Here is a 20,247-nt window from a genome sequence, read left to right on the forward strand (position 1 = left end):
AAATCTAAATGGCCAGATTCGACAGGTTTAAGGACAAATCTTGGACAACACTGTAGTGTCACTTGAAGTTGACAAGCACGGTGGAGGGTAAGATGATCTGATCTCTAAGACAGCGATGTCATACTGGTAGCCCCATCTACTCAGCTGAGGCGCCCTTGCGTTCCCCATGTTTCAGATCAAGCTGCGGCGGGGTACTTTGCGCCAATCTTAACCAGGTTAGCCGGCATATGTACGAATTCGCCGCTCAAGGTTCACCTCCATGTGATGGTGGGCAGGTATGTGGGCATGTATTAACTTTCCGTTAGGAGGATGAATCGCAAGATATTGTAGACGGAGAGTTTTTGTCGGCTACATTTTCAATAAACTATATGTAGGTACTAGGTATATGAAGCACAGCAAGCTAGAGAATGTGAACTAAAGCAGGGGTGATAGGTGTATTGGTATACCCAATGCTTCCAGACTATGTATGTAGCCGTCCATCAAGAGAGTAGGTATTTCCTTCCTATTTGTACACAAGACAATCGTCTATATCATTGCCATGGCTTCTGTTTCTTTAAAGTTCCGAGCGGATTTGTTGAGTACTCCGCTACCCATCGACGTTCCTTGAAGCTGTACATTCTACAACACAATGTACATGAGCATCCTAGATCGCACTATTCAATGCAATGATTCATTGCAGCTAGTATACCGGTTCCATCAAAGGAACCGTTTCTCGAATTCCCGGTATAGTTGAGGGCTAATCTCATCACTGCTGAGGCCATGGACCTCCCACAAAACGCCTTTCTTGGCATAATGCTCCAATAGAGGTTCACTAGTCTCTTGGAATTTCTGGAACCGTGCCCGGTAGACCTCCTCGCTGTCATCGACGCGCTGTACAAGGGGCTCGCCCGTGATGTCATCACGGCCTGGCACTTTTGGCGCATTGAATGTGGTGTTGTATACACGGCCAGACGGCTCGTGCACCCATCTTGACGATATGCGCTCCATAACCACCTCAAACGGTGTCTGGAGTGACACTACCCAATTAATAGGCACAATATCGTCCAGTCGCTCAGCCTGGACTGCAGTGCGTGGAAACCCGTCAAGCAGAAACGAGGCTGTTGGGTCCTCGGAAGCTTGGCGCGACAGACTTGCGCCTGCACTTGGGTCTGTGTCCAGGCCTGGTATAGGTGAATCCGCCGCAATGTCGATGGCAGAAGCGCCATCACCCGGAGCGGCGGAAGTAAAGGACATGAAGCTAGGCTGGCCGTTTGAGATCCATCCGCGCTGGGAAAGTTCATTGGTGATCAAGCGAAGAATCATGTCATCGGGGACCAGGCCGCCGGTTTTCATGGTCTTCTCGACCTTGATGCCGAGGGGGGTGCGGTTCTTGACATTGTGGCGGAGAAGGTCTCCGGACGAAATGGCTGACAGCTGAGGGAAGCGCGAAAGTAGACGTTCGGACTGGGTGCCTTTCCCAACACCGGGCGCGCCGACAAGGATCACACGAGCCGCTCGGCGAAGGCGCATAGTATGCAGAACCAGGCAAATCAATCGATGTTTCGGTACGTCCGGAGATGCAGCAATGTGAGAGGCTCGGAGAGCGGCCGAGTGTGTGTCGGATCGGTTGAATGCGAAGTCGAAATCAACAAGGTAAAGCCTATATTATTATTTACCACAGCGATGCGATGCAAGGATCGAGAAGGCAATGGACAATGTCACCGAGTCGAATGATTTCCCCAACTCAGATGGCCGGCGACCGAGGGGCGAATGCGTCCAAGGCTCGACGTGACGATAACGGGACAGACCCAGGCGGATCCCGAGTAAAGAATCAAACCATGTTCATTGTATCGCACACGCTTCGTTGTCAAGATTGCAAAACGATAGGACTTGATGGAGAGGTGGGTTGAGGAGGCGAAGCGAGAGTGGGAGTGAAAGTGGCACGACCGCGCAATTGACGGCGGGGATTAGAGCAATTGACTCTCACCAGGTCCAACCCCGAGTCTCGGTGTTGCCTCCCGCTGTAGCGCTGACGTGCATTTCCCGTTGATTAAGCTTGTTGGGGAGCTGCTGCAAGGCGTGTCTTGGGTGCCTTTAGGTGGTCCTTAGGTGTGGTCCTTAGGTGGTCCCACTAACTGTAGCACACAACTCACCGAACCCCGGATCTGCCCGGAGTTCCCTACAGGCCCAACAAGGGAACAAGCAACCCGCTGTGATGCACCCCAACTGTGCTACAACCACTGAATTAGTGGGTTGGTTCTTGACATTGACACCCAGTTCAAACATTGTGGCGAATTGGTCAAAGAGTTGTATGCAACGTGTAATTCAGTCTGAGTCTACTTTGTCTTAAGTAATCTGATTGAACTGTCGGCCTGAGCAGAGCCTGAGTCAAGAGTGTTGCGATTATTTCCCTTCAACAAGGATTCCTAGTAAACGTAAGTGATCTCTGCCCTTTGTACCTCTTCCGGATTGAATAGTAACTTGCCTTGCCCGGATCTGCCCGGAGAATACGCGACCACGAAAGATTCATAATGATATCCAGGGCCTAAATCCGGCTCGAATTGCCAATCATGGAAAGCCTCTAACAACTGATACATAGTTGTCCGGGTTCTCTAGCTATAATCATGGTCGAAATTTGGAGCAGTATCCGGGGAAGCCCCTGCTTTGGGTCTCTGGCTTACGAACGTTCTCTGCTTAAAATTCCGTTTCGTATCAAGGTGACGCATAAAGAACTCCAGGGCTGTTTGCTGTCATTTCATTGAATAAGCTTAGGCATTATGTAGGTACATAGGTAGGCATTTGCATAGTCGCAAATATGGGACTAACTGATGACCATCTGTAGGTTGGCCCAATGTTCGTCGGTCACAGTGTACTTTAGGTAGTTTATCTAAGAATGTACATAATCTGGATGCCTCGGAGATCTGTGTTAGTAGTCTTGTAAGCCAAACTCCTATGTTAGAGCATAGTCGAGCTCGTAGGACATATACCCCCTGCATCCGTCTTTTTCCATTACAAGCAGTTTCATCCCTGACCGAAATAAGTTCCAATCACCCACATAACGAATTCTATCACAAGGGCATCCTCTTCAACTTGAAAGCAACGACTGCATGCGTTGATTTGCAGCTTGTAGACGCCTTGCGGTTCCCTGGTTTGTTTCAATTTAGATCTACTGATCTACTCAGAAAGTTAGACGGCATTAATTCGCAGAGGGGAATCATTCCATTATCCAGCCTTCTCCGGGTGACCCCAGGTTGAAAATATAAATTACAGAATGCTCTAGCACAATACGAAGCCCTCTTTCCTCAACTCCCACGAAGCTCTCGGGTATTAGATATGCCAATTCATCATCGCATACCCTGGTGTCGCTATAATCGTACAGTCATGGTGGTATCGGAGACTCTGCCCGAGAAATTCCAGTTCCAGGTGTGTGCCGTGTCGGCACCGCATGGTTTCATTCCGTCATCGTGATGTGTTTTACAAGCTCAACCGCCGAAGCCGAAGCCACCGCCTCCACCCCTGTTTTGTGATTCTTGCTGAAGCTGTTCTGACACTTTCATGTGCACATCGAAGAATTTGGCGGCGCAGCGATCGAGGCAGACGCCCTCGCCCTTGTTAAGTTCGGCTTCGCGATAGTCGGTGGGGATGCACTTCTTTTGGCACGCTTTTGTGAGGCTAGTAAAAGACACTGTCAGTGCATCGACCTCTGGTGTTTACTGGTGCTTTATGGGGTAAAGTAACGTTTGCAGTGCATGGTCGTGGGCGTTCGACACTCGCTGCACTTACCGGCTAGCCATCTCAGTGAGTAGCTTCATTTCAGCCTCGACAGAAGCGATCTTCTCTGCCGACGACGGCTGGGATCTTCCGAGTCCTAGGAACGACATTTTCTGCTATACGTAATGGTTTTAGAGAATTCGGACTGGACTGCCTGGGTTTTGTGTTGGACGGTGTATCTTTGCTAGACATTGGCCTGCTCAAAGCTGCTGCTACGACTTGCTGTCAAACCAAGCCTCCGAATACCGTAATGGGAAGGCGGTGTAGCGGATAATCATTATGCCATTGGTCATTGAGCCAGCAGAATTAAAAAAAAGCCCATCTGCAGGTCCCATAGGGCATTTAGAGCATTAGCCGCCTAGTACCGAAGCGTGCTTTTTTTTCCTGCTTAGGTAGCGAATCTTTCTTCTACTCTCGATCTTAGGGGGGGAATTTATTAGAATAATTAGAGGGCAATTACATTGTTTTATCATACCCCAATCTTAGATCTTTTTACTTCTGAATAAAATCCCATCATTTCATAGCATTCAAACTTTCTAGACCAAACTACAGTGAGAAAGGGAATGAGCAAATCTAGATCACTTGTCTGAAGTCAGAGGCTCTGCAGAGAGTCTACTATCTCTGTGAGAAGTAAGTCAGTATATCTTCTTCACACTCGCCCCCATAATATGATGATATTGCTTTTTAAGAACCGTTGCGACTGACACCATATTTGTGGTGCTTGATCTCACTGTGCCAGCCTATCTGATCTCTCCCTTTATCATACAATCTTCTTCATGTTAGGTGTAATCCGGCAACAAGGCTAACTCGTCAAGGGTCATTGGGATGGAAAACACGCAATATCTACGATTCTTGCGCCCGTACCTGTTCGGACTGCCACCAGCTAACAGGGCGGCATATTCGCGGCTCTTTGCGTCGTGTACAAGGGCACATCCCAGGTCCATCTCACGTACTACACAAAACAATGATGTATCCCAGATTACCGGGGTGAGGCGATTCATGAGCAGCGAATCTGAAGTAGCAACTGCAGCTGCCCATTCAGACACGATCCAACAACGTGTCCATAAGCTTCAAGATTATGACGTTCTCCGATTTCCCAGGCTAGATCACAAGGCTGACCGAATGACGATACCGGCTTTTCGTGAGAAGTTCCGGGATGAAGTATCAACCCCACCCTCAGAGAGCATCACACTAGAAGGCAGGATCATGTCAATAAGACGGTCTGGATCCAAGTTGGTTTTCATGAATATTCTAGGCGGATATCAACAAGTGCAAGTCATGGTGCACTTGGGCAGTCTCGCTTCGCCATCTTTGAACTCTGAAGTTTTCAGAAACGCCCTCCATCCATTGTGTCGTGGAGATATTGTCTCAATCACAGGCACAACTATTCGGACAAAGACCGGGGAATTAACATTAAGGGCACTCGAGCTCCCTACTATTCTCAGCCCAGCTCTCTCACCCCTCCCAGAAAAGCTGACTAATGAGGAGACCAAAGTCTTGAACAGACATGTTGACTTGCTTGTCAATCCACGGACTTCTGACATCCTCCGACTTCGCTCTCAAGTTATCAAGTCCATGCGGGAGTTTTTGCATGAGCATGATTTTCTCGAAGTTCAGACTCCTATCTTAGCTGACTCCGCTGGCGGAGCCATGGCACGGCCATTTTTGACCACAACAGCTTTATCCGAGAAACAATTAGCACTGCGGATTGCCCCAGAGCTTTGGCTCAAACGACTGATCGTTGGCGGTAACGATAAAGTCTTCGAAATAGGTCCGTCCTTTCGAAACGAAGGCATCGATACAACACATAACCCGGAATTTACCAGTTGCGAATTCTACTCAGCTTACTTCAACCTAAAAGATTTGATTCAAATGACAGAAAGCCTCATCACCCGCCTCCACCATGATGTTAATCAAGCCATAGCGACCCGCCTGACGTCTCTTCAGAAACCCCAATTTTCGATGCCGGACGGCCAGTGGAGCCAGGTCGAATTCATCCCTGCACTTGAAGATAGTCTCGGTTTCCATTTCCCTGATTTATCGAAACCTAGTGCTCTGGAAGAGCTTACCAGCCTACTTACAGAGCACCACCCCTCATTGGACATTTCAGGAATGTCGCTTAACAAACTTTTGGATCATCTAGCTGTGACCTATCTCGAGGATGCATCGTTGTCTCAGCCATTATTCATTATACACCAACCTGCTTGCATGTCGCCTCTCTCAAAATCGTTCATTTGCCCCAAGACAGGTCAACTTGTCTCCGCGCGTGCCGAGTTGTTCATCGAAGGTCGCGAGATAGCTAACATGTATGAGGAAGAGAACGACCCCTTTGAACAACGTCGAAAATTCGAACTTCAGGTAGAATCCAAAACCAGAACTATGGTAGCCTGTGAGGAAGGACCAGGTGAAGTAGACGAGAGTTATGTACAGGCTCTCCAAAGCGGTCTTCCTCCAACTGGCGGATGGGGCTGTGGTGTTGACCGACTCATCATGTTGTTTTCTGGCGCGGCCAGGATTAGTGAAACCCTTTCCTTTGGCAATTTGAAGAATGTTGTCTCGCTTTCTCAAGTCGCCAAGAGCTCCTAGGTTTCGCCGTGTATATCATTATTACATATGTGTATTAGACGACTTCCGTTAGATATAGAAATAGCCAACCAGTACACCATTAATACTGTTTATCAATGAGGTAGCTATGGCATTTACGGTCATACCCTGGCTATTCGATACAATTATTAATCATACACGTCCATCCTCCCTTAGCGGTTTTCCCTACTCATCACAACATCAGTTAAGCCGTCACATCTCTGATATTTCCAGGGTCTAATGCCCAAAGGAGCCGAGGGCATTCAAACTTGGACAATGATATATCCATTTACCCAATTTGCAACTACTAGCAAGGAGTTTTACAAATAGGAGTATCATAGACTTAGCATCATTTGCATCAGAATTGATCATGTCACCCACATTACGAGAAAAAAAAGATACTGAGATTTCGACGTGAAAAAACTTTCATTTTCCTCGCCTAGCATAATGCAACGCCCGAACCCCGTCCCCTGCAACGCGCAGGATCCATAGTATAACTTTCCCCTTTTGCATACAGTGCCTAGCCCTCGATGAGATCCTCAGAAAAGAAACTGAGATTTCAAATCTACAGCATCATCATAGGAACCCATCGCATAAAAGCATCGCTCGACCCTGTCCGTACGCCTTTTCCCATGCACCATGTCCTGCCATAATATAGTCCTTAGACCAGCGCTCATCCCATATATTCCTCCATCGTCATCATATTCGTCGTCGCATATTCCATTTAAACCCTTGAGAAATCAACGCATGTATGCTGTGCGACAATCTCGATCGTCCAGGATCGAGAATCGGCGCAGCCCAGCACAATATTATTATAGATGGTGCGAAATCATAACTCGTTCCGCGTCATCGTCTGTCCTCTTCACCCTTCCCTGATTTGAAGGTGATTGCAATAGTTGTAAAAAAAATGATCCACCATTGGACGCACGTGAAGTGGTGCTCCCCCCTTCTGTATTTTTCTTTTTTGGTGATGATTGGCGCCGTCCGTATATCGCCGTAGAAGATGATGACAAAATAAGCATCGAGATGAAAAATCGTTAAAATCGAAAAGATTCGGCCCCCACTAAGCAGATTGATCCGTATAATGCAGCATCTGTCTGTGTGGATGTGGATGGGCAAGAAGAGGAAAGTTGGAAGAGCCAAAGAGAAAAAAAAAAAAAATCATAGTAATTGTGCTTTGGGTATATCGCTCAGATCGCGTCGTAGCTGCGTAGAGATGATGAAAGCTTTGGGGTCGGCGTCGTTTCGTAATTCGGGGTCGTGCATGTGTTGCTGAGCGCGAGCATGATATATGTCGTCGATAGCAGCGCGTATTGAGAAATTCAGGCGAGAGGCACCGTTTGTGAACTGATACAGATAGATAGAAAGCTAGTAGGAAGACCACTTAGATCGTTGGTTCTTCCATCTCAAGTGACGGTCTTTTGCGAGGAACCGCGCTGAAGTCAGCCCAAGGCTACTTGCCCCGTTCAGAAGCAGTGCTGTTTTGAGACGCTGGTGTGGTGGCACTGGGCGTTGAGAATATAATACGCAGGATCCTGTTCCTCGGCCGCGGGCTGGTAGGGCATGGCGTGGAAATCACGACAGCCGGCAATAGTGGCGGCGTCTGCTGAATTGCCTCGATCTGGCTGTTGTCGAGAAGTCGCGATGATATAGAGCTATCAGGACTATCTGGCCGCTTGTAGGAGCTGTCGTTGCTGCTTGGGGGTGTGAGACTGGGTTGCTGATCACCAGCTTCAGTTGCGGTGATGACTGAAGATATGGGGGTAGCAAGCGAGTCCGTTGGGCTAGTAGCCGGTGTGTCGTTTTCATCGGGGTCATGATGTACATTCCAATACTCAGGCAGTCCACCTGAGCTGCCAAGCATCGAGGCAACGTTGCTTCTGAAGTTGAAAATCGGTATTGGGGCAAGATTGGAAAAGCCATCCTTCTCAATGGCTAGTTCAGCCCGGTAATCGCGTATATCCAGTTCCCAGCTGCGGCATACGCGTTCTAACGATCCGCTAAGTCCCGTCTGGTTCCGTTGATTGATGCCCAGCTCAAACTCTAGCCGCGATACATCACGCTCGAGTTCATTCCTCCTCGCCGATATCTGGAGTTTATCGTCATAGGAGAGCCCGCCATACATATCGTCAATCATATCGATTGCGCTACGGCTGTCTTTCAAAAGCTCGGGTATTGCGATGGTGAAGTCGTTCCACAACATCGCTGCTTCCTTGAAGAATTTCAGGTCGACCATGCCGGGCCTACAAGGGGTTTTCTGACCATGCTCACTCTTTTTGCCATGTTTGGAGATGTTCCTGAGTACTCTCGTGAGAGGCAACTGTGTGAAGTCTTTGCTCATGAATATTTTTTCTGTGAGCGCGCGTCGTTCTTTGTATAAACGAAAGTTATGTTTTGAAAGATAGCGTGTCAGCTGGCAACCATGACAAAGTATGTCGCTCTCCCGGCGCGCCAGGACGTTTGCCATGAAGAAAGAGGCGGGCATGTCTTGATTGCATTCAACGCAATGCGTTAGCTTGACCTTTCCACGCAGTATGATCAAGTCTTTGAGTTGCTCCTGGAGCATCTCACGGCCATTACAGGCAACGATGAGGTCTTGAAATAGGGTAACTTCCATCGCATGCTTCATATCCTCCGAGATCAACGGGAGCATGTCGTCACCGTGAGAGTAGTGAGTGCCAGATGTACACCATTGGGGCACACCAACTCCGGAGTGGTACTTTTTGGCTTTATAGTCGTGGATTGCCTCAATGCATTTGAGGATACTCGACATTGTACGGACTGGGAGCCTGTCGAGAAACGCCCTGAATCCAGTACCAGGGGTGAAAAGGTCGTGACCACCCTTGTGACACAGGTCTCGGATGCCCAGCAACTGAGCTGTAATAGCTTTGTGAGAGTCGAGCCAATCTTTTTCTTCGGGAACAATACCATATTCGCCGATATGTCCAGTGCCATCCGATTTGTAAGGAGGCCCCTTGTAATAGAAAGGGGTGAAGTCGATGGCGACATGTGGATGACTTTGTTTTGCACGCTCATCATTGATAGCGTTGATGGTTTGTAATAATGGCTGTGTGTCGCCTAGAGTCAAAAGGAAGCACTGGTGGATGCCTAATACTTCTAGCTTTACCATCTGGGGGATGATGCTTCGAAGTGCTCTGAGATCTATCCACGGCATACTATGAAGCATTAAATGCTTGATGTGTTGACCATTCAAGAAAACAAGGTGCACTAGAAACCAGATCGTTAGCAAAACTTCTTAGCAGCGTACAGAACAAAAAGTCCGAAGACATACACATCTTGTAGTGAGCTGTTAGGCTAGTCGCAAAAGCTGTTTGCTTGTATTCTTCGACGCTCGATGTTAGGGGATATCCAGCCCTGTTGGAGATCACCTCCCTCTGGGGGCCTTGGGTCTGGGGACGAACGGGAGAAATTATGACACTTGGCGAGAAAAACTGTGTCTGGGTCTCCTTTATGTCTCTCTTGAAGCCATTGCCCGTTACTTCAGTCCGCGACCTGCGCTGTTCTTCCTTTTCCGCTTCCACACCGCGTACATCCGCCAGTGATCTTTCATCCCACTTCAAGAAGTCGTTGCCCGTCGCATCTAGATGCATCTAGATGGTGATTAGTGCTTAGCTAGTGATACTGAAATAGTACAAGTTTCATACCCAAAAGGCTTGCACCCTGTTTGCCATGAATTGTGATGTTCGGCACAGATTGGTGAGGTCTCCAATTCGAGGAATGATATGGCTGACGATACCGTCGAAAAGCTCAGTAGTACCAAAGACTTGACAGAGCAAGTCGGACTGCTTCGTTTGGGGCTGGGCGAACGACATCGCGCGGAAATATAAGGGGGCCTGTGAGCAACCATTAGAGAGAACACACAGCAGGTCAAAACCGTATGTTTTCTTACCTTCATGATACCGCCTCGAATATTCGGATAATGTATGGCCATTTCGAGTGTTCTTTTCTCATTTGCTGAGAGCTCGTCGATTTTGCGTCCTTCGAAGTTGTAGTATGCTTCAAAGCCAGGGTGGTTTATTGCATCATTGATGCCGGGTTTGCCCGGTGCATCGGACTCCGGTCTAACGAAGATGAAATTATGTTCGCCATCACGAGGCGTTGGCCCCCGAGGCTTCTTGTGAATTACGGATAAGCTTCCAAATTCCCGGGGTGGCTTTAGCTCTTTGGAGAAAAGTGCAGTAGTCAAGTTAGGCGATGCCTCTAAGGATCTTGCTGAGCCACAGGAGCTCTCTAGACGGCAGGGGATAGCGCGGTCATTGACTTTGTCCCGGAACCTGTTAGAACGGGGCGCTTTCAACTCTTTAGAGAAAAGCTCGGTGCTCAAGTTGGACGAAGCCTCTGAGCGAGTTGTTGAGTTAGAAGAGTTTCCTAGTCGGCAGGGGATTGATCGGTCATCGACGTTATCCCGGAATCTATTGGGACGAGGCATCTTGATAGACCGAAGGCAAAGATGAAGCTATTCGATAAGGCGTGTTTCTTAAGCTATCTTAGTAGATGTTAGTCCGGATGCCTGTTTAAGATAGCAAGGGCGCCAGAAGAGGCAGGAACAGCAACACCGAGGTTATAAGATGCAACAACCGGGTGACAAGGTTTATGAAAGATGTCCCGTATGATGAAAGAAGGTAAATGATGAGCTCAATACGCGGATGGCTATGACAAGAATCCGAGGTTGAGGGGAACAGTGTAAGGGAGGCACAAGGTGTACGCGACTGCGCTAACCGCATATCAGTTCTCTGTTAAGTAACTACTCTACTTACTTTGTCAAGCTAGCCGAGTAGATTGTTTTCAGACTTAGTAGTTGCGACGCGGGAGTTGTGAAGTCGCGGTGCGCGCTGGTGATATTCGTGTTTAGTTGAGGAGAAAGTTGTAAAGATGTAGAAAGGAGGGTGGTCAAGTAAACAACAACATGGGAAGAAATATGCTGGACGAGGAACCTATGGCAGTTGATTAAGTTCAGCCAACAAGAATAAAAGATGCAGCTAGTGAGGATCGAAAAGTTAAAGGCCACCGAAAACCTTAGTGTGAGCTCCGCTACTCTGAAGTTTAATCTATTGATGTATGAGAGGGAGACAGATGGTGATTTGAATAGAAAGTAGTTTAAATAGGTGAAATTGTCTCGGTGGTGGGCTTGCGATGGGTTTCATGTAAGCAACTCTTAGCCTACCATTACATACCATCAACGATAGTGATGCCGGTCTGGGATCTCAGTAACCTGGATTGCCGAGAAAGCTCACGTCGTAGTGTAAAATCAAGACACGGTCGTGTTTATTGTTGAATCTATCAGGGTGGTACTGATGTGATAAGTGATTAGGAACCAACGTAGAAGGAAACGGGCAAAAGCCAGGGCCTTCTCGATCATCCGAGGGCAAGTAGGCACAGAGAGTAGAGTGAGTAAATAGAACCTGTGTATCACTGATCTAGAGTGCGCTCAGTAACATCCGATATGTCTATTAGGTGTTGCTCGGAGTGAACACGGAGGTGCGAATGTGTAGCTAGCAGATGCGTTTCCTCCATTCACTTACCTTGATGTGAGGTAACAGTGCGTATAGACTTGATGTATGGCGGTTCTTGTCCCTATATGTTTCTGTTAAAGCTACCAAAGGCCATCTATGATATGGTGGAAGGAGCTGGAAATAGTGATATGAGTGCCTGCCTAACTTGTGGCAGACGTGTAGGAAAGCTCAGAATAACATTGCTTAAATGAGTTCCAGGATGAGGCTTAGAAGATGTTGTAGTAGCATTGATTGGGATATCAGTAGCCGCGGAACAGGTTTCTGGGTTGCAATACTTCCTTCCCGTATGCAAGACACATATCAATGGTTTCTTGCTATGATCGGTAACGAATGCCTAGATTATCAAATACAAGTCATATATATAATCTCATAATGAAAAATCTTATCTCGAGTAGAACCAGAACTCATCGCTGCTTGCCTTGTTCAGTTTCAGTCAACTACCGAGACAGTTTGGCCGGAAAGAATTTTTCAGTCATAGCAAGTGAGGCGGCAGTTAGTAGGTCAAATATGGATGCCTGAGGCACTGCCTAGTTTGAATCTCTTTGGAGGTTCTGGTAGCACAAGAGAGTGGTTCGTCAAATTCATCCTACACGGAGAAGGTGCGCCGAAACCCCGGGATAAAATTACTACAAGACACAATCTATCCAATAAGCCGAATGAGAAAGAGCAATGATAGTTCTTTCATCCCTCTGCAACCGGTCTACAGAAGTCCAAAGCGTCTATGCATGAAGATTGAAAAGGTAGTATGTATAATATTGCGTGCCTTAGTTGTCTCGTTCCAGACTCTTCAGAAAGATGGCGCAATGAACTTATATCATAAGGAGTGTCAGAAAAGCACAGAGACCGTGGAAGGATTATGCAACGTAGCAAGCAGCCTTTCAAGTCTTTGACAAAAGTGCATGGCATCTAGGGCACTACAGCCGGGAATGGAAACCTTCCCCAAAAGAGACCAAGATTGTGAATATAAAACCAGTAAAAGATAGCAGATGGTTGTAATCGAGCGATGAAATCTATACTTGATGCTGTGGGGTGTGAGGGCACAGTTCTGAGGCAATGCGGGCATAGCAACAATTCCGCTACTTCCTCAGCTACGAATTTGTATTGTACTGAACTTACTATTATCTCGCGAATACTGTAGGGCAATTCTCTGGAATTAGATGACCTTGACATGATAATCAGTATGGTTAAAAAACTGACCCCGGCTAGGTACCACCAAGGATTACATGTCGTTTCTTTCATTAGGTGGCAAGGCCACGATAGTCGACGCCGAGGGTGAAGATCAACCGATTTATCTATGCAATCAGGCTCGATATCTCGTTAAAAAATACACTCAGCAAGTTTGCAACTGAGAAATAGGTGCGGTGGTAGTGCCTACCTGTACCTGTATGTGAGTTAAGAGGTCAAAACTGGAGCTGCTGATTACATAATCTGATCGACGTAGCATGTCCAGCATTTCGTCCAGGTGTGGAAGGCCGGAAATGGAGCGGATGCAAACTACCGTCTCATGCAGCAGTGTTTATGCCACTGCCTCTGTAAGTAGCCGGTTGGTGTTTGGGAAAATGCCCGGCTTGAGTCCGGCCAGAATCCGGCGTTTGAGGGAACAATCCGATTGTTGTGCAATGTAACTTGAGAAAGCTGGATGACTAATCCGCATATCACAAATACCTAGGTAGTTGTAAGTATGTGGGCAGTACTGCTATATGGCTAGACGGCTTTTCATCGAAATTTGTCGAGCAGTTTTCGCATGGAACCGCAGAGTCGTCCGATCTAATGATAGACTTGGTGCAGAAGTTGGTGAAGCGGTATCTGCGTATTGTAGCCCCAGATGCAGCATAACCGCGCAGATCCCGGTCAATAGTCGTAACAAGTATACTTCTTCGTACCGAGCTGCGACTTACCGCCTTTTGCGTCGAATGGTGCCTATCTCATGAGATGGCAGAGTGTGATGATGATGGTACTGGTATGATTCCTACCGTCTCTCTCTCCCCAACGCTCCTAGGGCCTGGAGGAATATTTACTGTACCCGTGATCCCATGACGCCATTCTGGGGGCTCGATTTATCTACATATAGATTAAGTAGGCATAAATGGGTTCGGTACCACAGCGTCACAAGTGTGCCTATCTATGGTAAAACCTACTCTGCCCATATTGACCCGCATGATTATGCGAGAACGCCCCATTCAAAGCCGTTGCAGCAGATAGAAATAGGGCCTTGAGCTCGACATACATAGTATTGGATGCAGAGAGAGGGGTAGCGAATGGCAAGGACTCTTCTTCTATGCCCAGACATAATGATCTGCAGGGCGCGGGCTACGCGGGGCTTCGGATTTTGGCCTTGCCCACCTGCGAAAGGATCATACTTCGTGGTAGAAAAACAGTCTTCGAAACCTGATGCTCGATAACAAGATTGGCTGGATGGGGATAGTGGCGTCAAAGTGTGGGAGGGTGAATGGTGGGATCTGGTCGCGTGCCCCAAGGATCCAGTCATGTCAGTAGGGCGATAGGCTAACCACTCACCGGGTAGGATGCTACTCCTCGCTACTGTAAGACAGCGATGAACTGAATAATGAGGGGTGGAATTTGTGGGATATTGAGGTCTGTTCGTGATTCTTATTGATATCCCTCCAAGAGGGGGTTAGGTATATTATACCCATTGTTTCAAATGCTCAGGTATGCGAACAGCCTGCAACCTCGTGAACACTAAGTAGAGGTTCATACTGAAAAACGATGTATGAGGAATGCAGAATGGTTCCTCTGAATGTCCAACGTGGCTAGCTACAGAGGGGCTTTTGGCATCCCGAAGGTTCTGAATGCGGGCATGACGCGGAGAAGCAACCCAGGGAGTCCTTGGCGACAACAAAACGCTTGAGGGCTTGCAAGAGATGAGAGGGGTTGGCGACGATCTGCTTACTTCGTAGGGTCAGGTACCTGCGCTCTCCGGAAGGCGTCCGTGAGTCAGTCAGATTGGAGATATCTTCTGTGCGTCTGTGGTAGGTAGGTAGGTAGGTGAGGTGCCTAGTTGGAATTACCGTAGTACTGCTGTAGGTACTGATAACGGCCTTTTTCTGGAGGGGGGAGCATTTCACCGCGCATGTGACGCATGTGAAATGCCAAAAGACATGCTGCGCAGATCTGGTGAGACATGCTTGGTGGGCATCACACAATGACGATTCTTGGCTAACGGCCTGGAAGCTAAGCTAGCCCCCTCTTAGGCTCCCTCTGGGTGCCCTCCAAGACGAGCAAGATGGATCCTTCGCGCCGACTGGACGGCGTGTGTATCGAGAGAGAAGCCGTGTGACACACATTGCTGTTGGGGGGATGGGGATGAGGGGTAGTTTCTGCGCACTTCTGCGATAGCTACCTACAATCTACAATGCGTACCACACTGCACTATGTACATCACAGGAGGCAGGCAGTCAGGCAAGCTAAATTAACGAAAACGTGGTGGATGGGGTAACGCATGCAGTTATTGTAGGTATTTACACATAGGTTTGCTGACGGCGAATCATGATTGAATGCATTCTGAACTGCGTGAACTCGACCTCTTGAAGATTAACTGCATAGTAGCTACGTTTGGCATTGGAAAGAGCTAGGTTCGCAATAAATACCACTCCTGTCAAAAGAACCCTGTATGACAGAATGACAGACAGACAGGCGACACGGGGTTTTGAGACACGCAGTTTACCAGGTACTGCAGTAGGTAACCGAACCACCACATACTGATACTCTCATCCGTGACACATAATGGAAGATATCTAGATGAAATAAACACATCGTACTGCTCGACGAATTACTGATCAGGTAGGTAGGTGAATGTATATTTATATCGCAAGTGTATCTATCGTAAGTGTATCATGAGTCACGACGACATTTTCCTGTCACCAAAATAGTCTCGGTAGGCGGAAAATGTCGGTTGATTCTTCAACATTCAGCGCCGATGCCGGTCTTGAATCCGATCTGAGTTTTCATAGCCGATGCAGAGAGGCCTACAGGTAGGTAGGTAGGCACTCCCCCTAGCAAAGTAGTGTACGCCTGTATACTAGGTGACCTCGAAGTAATGTGCAGCGAGGACCGTCCTACAAAGTGCTGTTTTTAGCCGTCTTGTCTCGATATCTCGCCACAAAGGATAAACATGCCCAAAGCAATCAGGCAAGCATATTAGAGTTTGTGGCAGGTTTACAGCAAGGCACGCCTCCTGTAGGCAGGCCAAACTGCCTACCGAACAGATGCCTCAACTAACCTGAATGCTGTCTGATATGATGCGTACATAGTATATATATGTAGTATATTCACTGGCTAGCTGTGGCCGCCATGACACCAGCAAGAGTAGGTAGGTAGGTTCTGGTAGGTGTACGCGAGGCACAGCAGGTAAATCTACCTGCCGGGAATGTTTGTAGGGCGTCGGCAGTGAGGTGTAGGTAGCGCGGTGGCGAAGAATGGCAACAGGGATCTTGCTGGCAACGATTTAGTGCCTGTCTGTATTATATGACTATTGGAGGAATGGCCAAACCTAGGTAGCCATTCTGGCAGCATCAATCTTGGTCATGCGTTTGTGTAGCCGCTGAAACAAGAATCGAACGATAGGCATAACATTTTTTTCTCCCCCCCCTCGACCTTGGAGTCGGCTTAACAATAAACTTCCAACTGTCGATTTACCGGTCAGAAAATCTTCATTCATCAGTGTTGTCAAAATGTCCTTCACCCTGCCTCGGGCGACGGCTATCCTTGTAATAGGGAAGTACTTATACCTATACAAGTTCGCAGTGATAATTTACCCGTCGAAGCTGCGGTGGGGGCCGTGGGATAGGATGGGGGCCTTCATATGACCACCTTGAGAAGACCAAGTAACACAGTTTATTTTCCTCTAGATGGCAAATAAGTTACCTACCTGCCGAGCTGCCTTCGTACGACGGGTAGGAGAGTACATTACCTACCTTGACGACCTACATATGTATCTACCTCTGTATGTGCGTATCTGCATGTAAGTTAAGCCATGGATAACCCTGTTTTATCGTGTAGCTCGCTAAACTTGCACTACAATGCAGAATATAGGTCTGCTACAGTAGATAGTTGATTAAGGCCCGTAAGCCATCCTACTTACTGTGTGTAGATGATCAACGGCATAAACTTGGCGGCAGGAAACGTTTGATATTAGGTAAACCGAGAGCCACCATTCACACGATTAAACACCACCCTCCTGTCAGGGCTGAAATAGTGCCTAGCCGCCAAACAACCAGCTCATAAAACTGGCGACGTAAGTTCGATAACGGCAGGTCCACTCACCGGAGGTGGTGTCGAGTCTGTGCCACATGATTGAATTAGAGAGGTGGGTGTAGCGAACGGTGTCCCAGAGGAGATAGATATACTACTTAGTCTGTACTCTGAAGAGTACAGAGAGAGAGGGGGGGATAGGCGGCGGTGTGTAGAGTAAGTCGAACGTCTACCTACTTACAGTACTCGGTATGGAGATAGATCTGTAGCGCATTGGTGTGTAAAAGCATTGGATCATCGCACAACTACTGCAGCTTCATCACACTCGTGATTCCGAAGGGTAAAAATTTTGATACCTACCATAACAGTAGTGTAGCAATCTATCCATCATCCACATCCACTGGTATCGTGGTAGGTAATTTCGAGGGGTCCTCCTCTAATTTCGTTGGCGATCGACGGTTGAGCAGCCGGGTGGGCGATGATTGGGGACGGAGACCCACCTCGCATGCAACCCTCATTTTATTTCTGGACATATTAGGCTAGACGGGACTAGCCCATGCATGTCAACAATGTGTTCTTCGGGGTGTCTTTTACTTACTTACTTACATAGTATGTGTATTTGACCTTTGGCAGATTTTGGTAGGCCAGAGTAGGCAGACTCTGGCGGAGGACTGCCGGCGGTTTAGAGGCCAGGTCGACTCTACCGTAATTTGCGACCTGACAACCAATAGTGTGTATGAAGGATAATAGGAGGGGTGGTCTCGGTACTCTTAGTTATTATTATTTCCCTTCAAAATTTTCTCTCCGTCTCCCCTTCGATTGCCTTTTCTGGTAAGCTCACAGCACAATGTGTACTACTATAGGGATCTCTGAGTAGATACTCTTATTGTATTAACTACAGCATCGTGGCATATTCATATATAAGAATCTCTTGGCTACATGATGTCGTTCATGCCTATGCTACTGCACATTAATGTGCCTGTGAAGAATATTTACAATGCTGCTGCGTGTGAAATTGTAGACGGGTGTTAAACCCTTGATGAGGCGAGAGCATAAGAAGAAGCAGTGTGAGCATGAATGAGGAACATCGTGCATTGAAGAGGGTGGATATGCCGTAGAAGAAGACGAAACTACCTACCTACAAGTACCATATACATGGGCAGTAATGGTACTCGATCGATCGACGACAGTGGCACAGATGGCTAAAACACGTTTAAGTGCACTATCGTTGTGAAAACCCATGATGCCCCCTAAACTGCACATACTATGTACGCGTACTGAGTACTTCATATCGCAGTATGAAACTGGGAACTATCACAGTGGCTCTTCGACAACAATACAGTACTTAAAGCGTAATGTTCTACTTAAGTACATGTGCAGCTGTACTCAGCATTGTGCTCTGCTCTCCTTTTCTTTGGGAGTTGGAGTGCTTTCGTTCGGCAAGAGGCGAAACATCTGATACCAGTATGCCGGTGATCGTTGCTTGGTAACCTAACCGTTGGCAGTCCACTTTACTCCATCATTAAAAGTTGATCTTTTAACCTGTCGATCTACATAGTAGATACACAATATCCATAGCCGTGTATTTGGAGACTTATTAGGAGGTTTTAAGGGGAATGCTGGAGGTATTGATAGGGATAATAAACTGGATACTATTAACGAGCCCCTCGATCTTGATCGCAGCATATTCCATCTATTGACGAAGAAGGGGGAAGGTGTGTCATACTTACATACTGTGTGCAATCCACTAAAGGTAAGGAGGGCCAGCGCCTACCAATTTGTTGACGGGCGTGCTGAAGACCAATGAAGCAGTCAATATAGGTATGGCTAGCCAAGATATCAAAGATCTGTCCGCGTGTAGTCTGTAAGTATGCAATGTAAGTAGCAGCCAACTCATCTGGATTAATGACCATTTGAGGTTAGCAATCTGGAACGGCGGCTAAGAAAATTGCAAGACAACGTCTTGAGATACGCTATGTTTCTAGTACTAGTGCCGCATATGCCACTACTTTAGATGCTATATGGTTTAGATGGAATTGTACGTACTAGTGTACGCTATCTAAGATAGTGTCATCATGTGGTAATTACACATGACATCTTGCGTCAAAAGACGCCTGAGAAGACAATGACAGGGCATCAACCCGAGTGCTCGCCTTTGTCGGTACTGACCGGCTGTACAGGTACGTAGGTATCTGAAATGACTTGAGGCCGTTTGCTTTGTGCTGGCTAAAACAAAAGAGTCCTTCAGGGGGCGACGAAGATCTCAAGCTTCCAAGGGTTCGGTTTTGGGGACTTTAGAGATCGCTACTCTGCGCTACCTATCGGAATCAAGCCCCTCTCTACGGATAGAGGAGAAAAAAAAAAACACCAGCGGGGCTAATAAATATCCTGTAACCAGTCAACCGAAAGAACAAACAAAAATGCGTCGATGCAGAAGAAGTTTTCAGAAGCTGGGTTGGTACTGGGTTGGTTCTGTCTGTGATAGCACAAGCTTGGAAGTGGTAGATAACCGGATTGGAGCAAGGGACCTGTGGATATTTCGGTAGTCAGACTTTTAGGACAGGGCTAGACTGCATGGGCCTATTGACAAGCGTCTAACCGTAACAGGACCTGAAAGTCGTAAAGTCGTAAAGGGGGGGAGGGAAGGGCAATATGCATGAAATGAGGGTTTCCATCTTCCCCCTCTCACGCTTCCGCCCCTTGGACACCGTTCAGACCGTTCTCTGACCGTTCCTTAGCAGCTTAAGCGATATTTCCGCATCGGGAAGGGGCCCACGGGCTGCGATAGGCGGCGGATATTGCTCTAGTGGGGATAGACTGGTTTGATTTTTTAGTGGCAGGGCAGATGACAGGGGTCAGGGCGTTGTGAGACCCGCCTAGCGAATGCGCCCGCCAGTGCCCCCACATTAACTAGTGCAAATTGCTGCTGCTATCCCTGTCGCACCAAGCTTCTCGGTGCACGCTCTCGTATGAGCTCCCCCTGTAGTATGTGCTAATGTAGGTGCCAGGTACACGAGGGTACATCGAGTCACAGCAGCGCGCGGGCGGGCTGTGGCATGCATCCAATGTATGTGCTTGTACCTCGAACCCTTAAGTGTGTGCAAAGGGCTTGTTTGGATGGTGGATGAGTTCGACACACGTCGATGACTTACAGAACCTAGGCATGCTT

General features: G+C 47.7%; 4 protein-coding genes across 4 annotated transcripts; 1 reads left to right on the forward strand and 3 right to left on the reverse strand.

Moving 5' to 3' along the window:
- Nucleotides 1–284: 284 nt before the first annotated feature.
- Nucleotides 285–1,998, reverse strand: F5B22DRAFT_626784 (P-loop containing nucleoside triphosphate hydrolase protein). Its single transcript, XM_047976274.1, has one exon. It carries the CDS (start codon nucleotides 1,507–1,509, stop codon nucleotides 697–699), a length of 813 nt encoding a protein of 270 aa, XP_047825905.1. The 5' UTR covers nucleotides 1,510–1,998; the 3' UTR covers nucleotides 285–696.
- Nucleotides 1,999–3,347: 1,349 nt separating this feature from the next.
- F5B22DRAFT_497074 (mitochondrial import inner membrane translocase subunit TIM10) lies at nucleotides 3,348–4,083 on the reverse strand. The gene is made up of 2 exons (XM_047972418.1): nucleotides 3,763–4,083; nucleotides 3,348–3,651 (listed from the first exon to the last, which is right to left on the reverse strand). Exons 1-2 carry the CDS (start codon nucleotides 3,858–3,860, stop codon nucleotides 3,462–3,464), a joined length of 288 nt encoding a protein of 95 aa, XP_047825906.1. The 5' UTR covers nucleotides 3,861–4,083; the 3' UTR covers nucleotides 3,348–3,461.
- A 2-nt stretch (nucleotides 4,084–4,085) lies between these two features.
- F5B22DRAFT_626787 (uncharacterized protein) lies at nucleotides 4,086–6,714 on the forward strand. Its single transcript, XM_047976275.1, has one exon. It carries the CDS (start codon nucleotides 4,576–4,578, stop codon nucleotides 6,334–6,336), a length of 1,761 nt encoding a protein of 586 aa, XP_047825907.1. The 5' UTR covers nucleotides 4,086–4,575; the 3' UTR covers nucleotides 6,337–6,714.
- A 1,072-nt stretch (nucleotides 6,715–7,786) lies between these two features.
- Nucleotides 7,787–10,783, reverse strand: F5B22DRAFT_651468 (uncharacterized protein; the record flags this gene model as incomplete). The annotated part of the gene is made up of 4 exons (XM_047979466.1): nucleotides 7,787–9,561; nucleotides 9,626–9,944; nucleotides 9,999–10,187; nucleotides 10,244–10,783. The coding sequence occupies 4 exons, from the start codon at nucleotides 10,781–10,783 to the stop codon at nucleotides 7,787–7,789; spliced, it is 2,823 nt and encodes a 940-aa protein (XP_047825908.1).
- Between the last annotated feature and the right edge of the window lie 9,464 nt (nucleotides 10,784–20,247).

The sequence above is a fragment of the Xylaria bambusicola genome (genome assembly GCF_022495145.1).
Source record: "Xylaria bambusicola strain CBS 139988 unplaced genomic scaffold F5B22scaffold_69, whole genome shotgun sequence".
Classification (NCBI taxonomy): Eukaryota; Fungi; Ascomycota; class Sordariomycetes; order Xylariales; family Xylariaceae; genus Xylaria; species Xylaria bambusicola.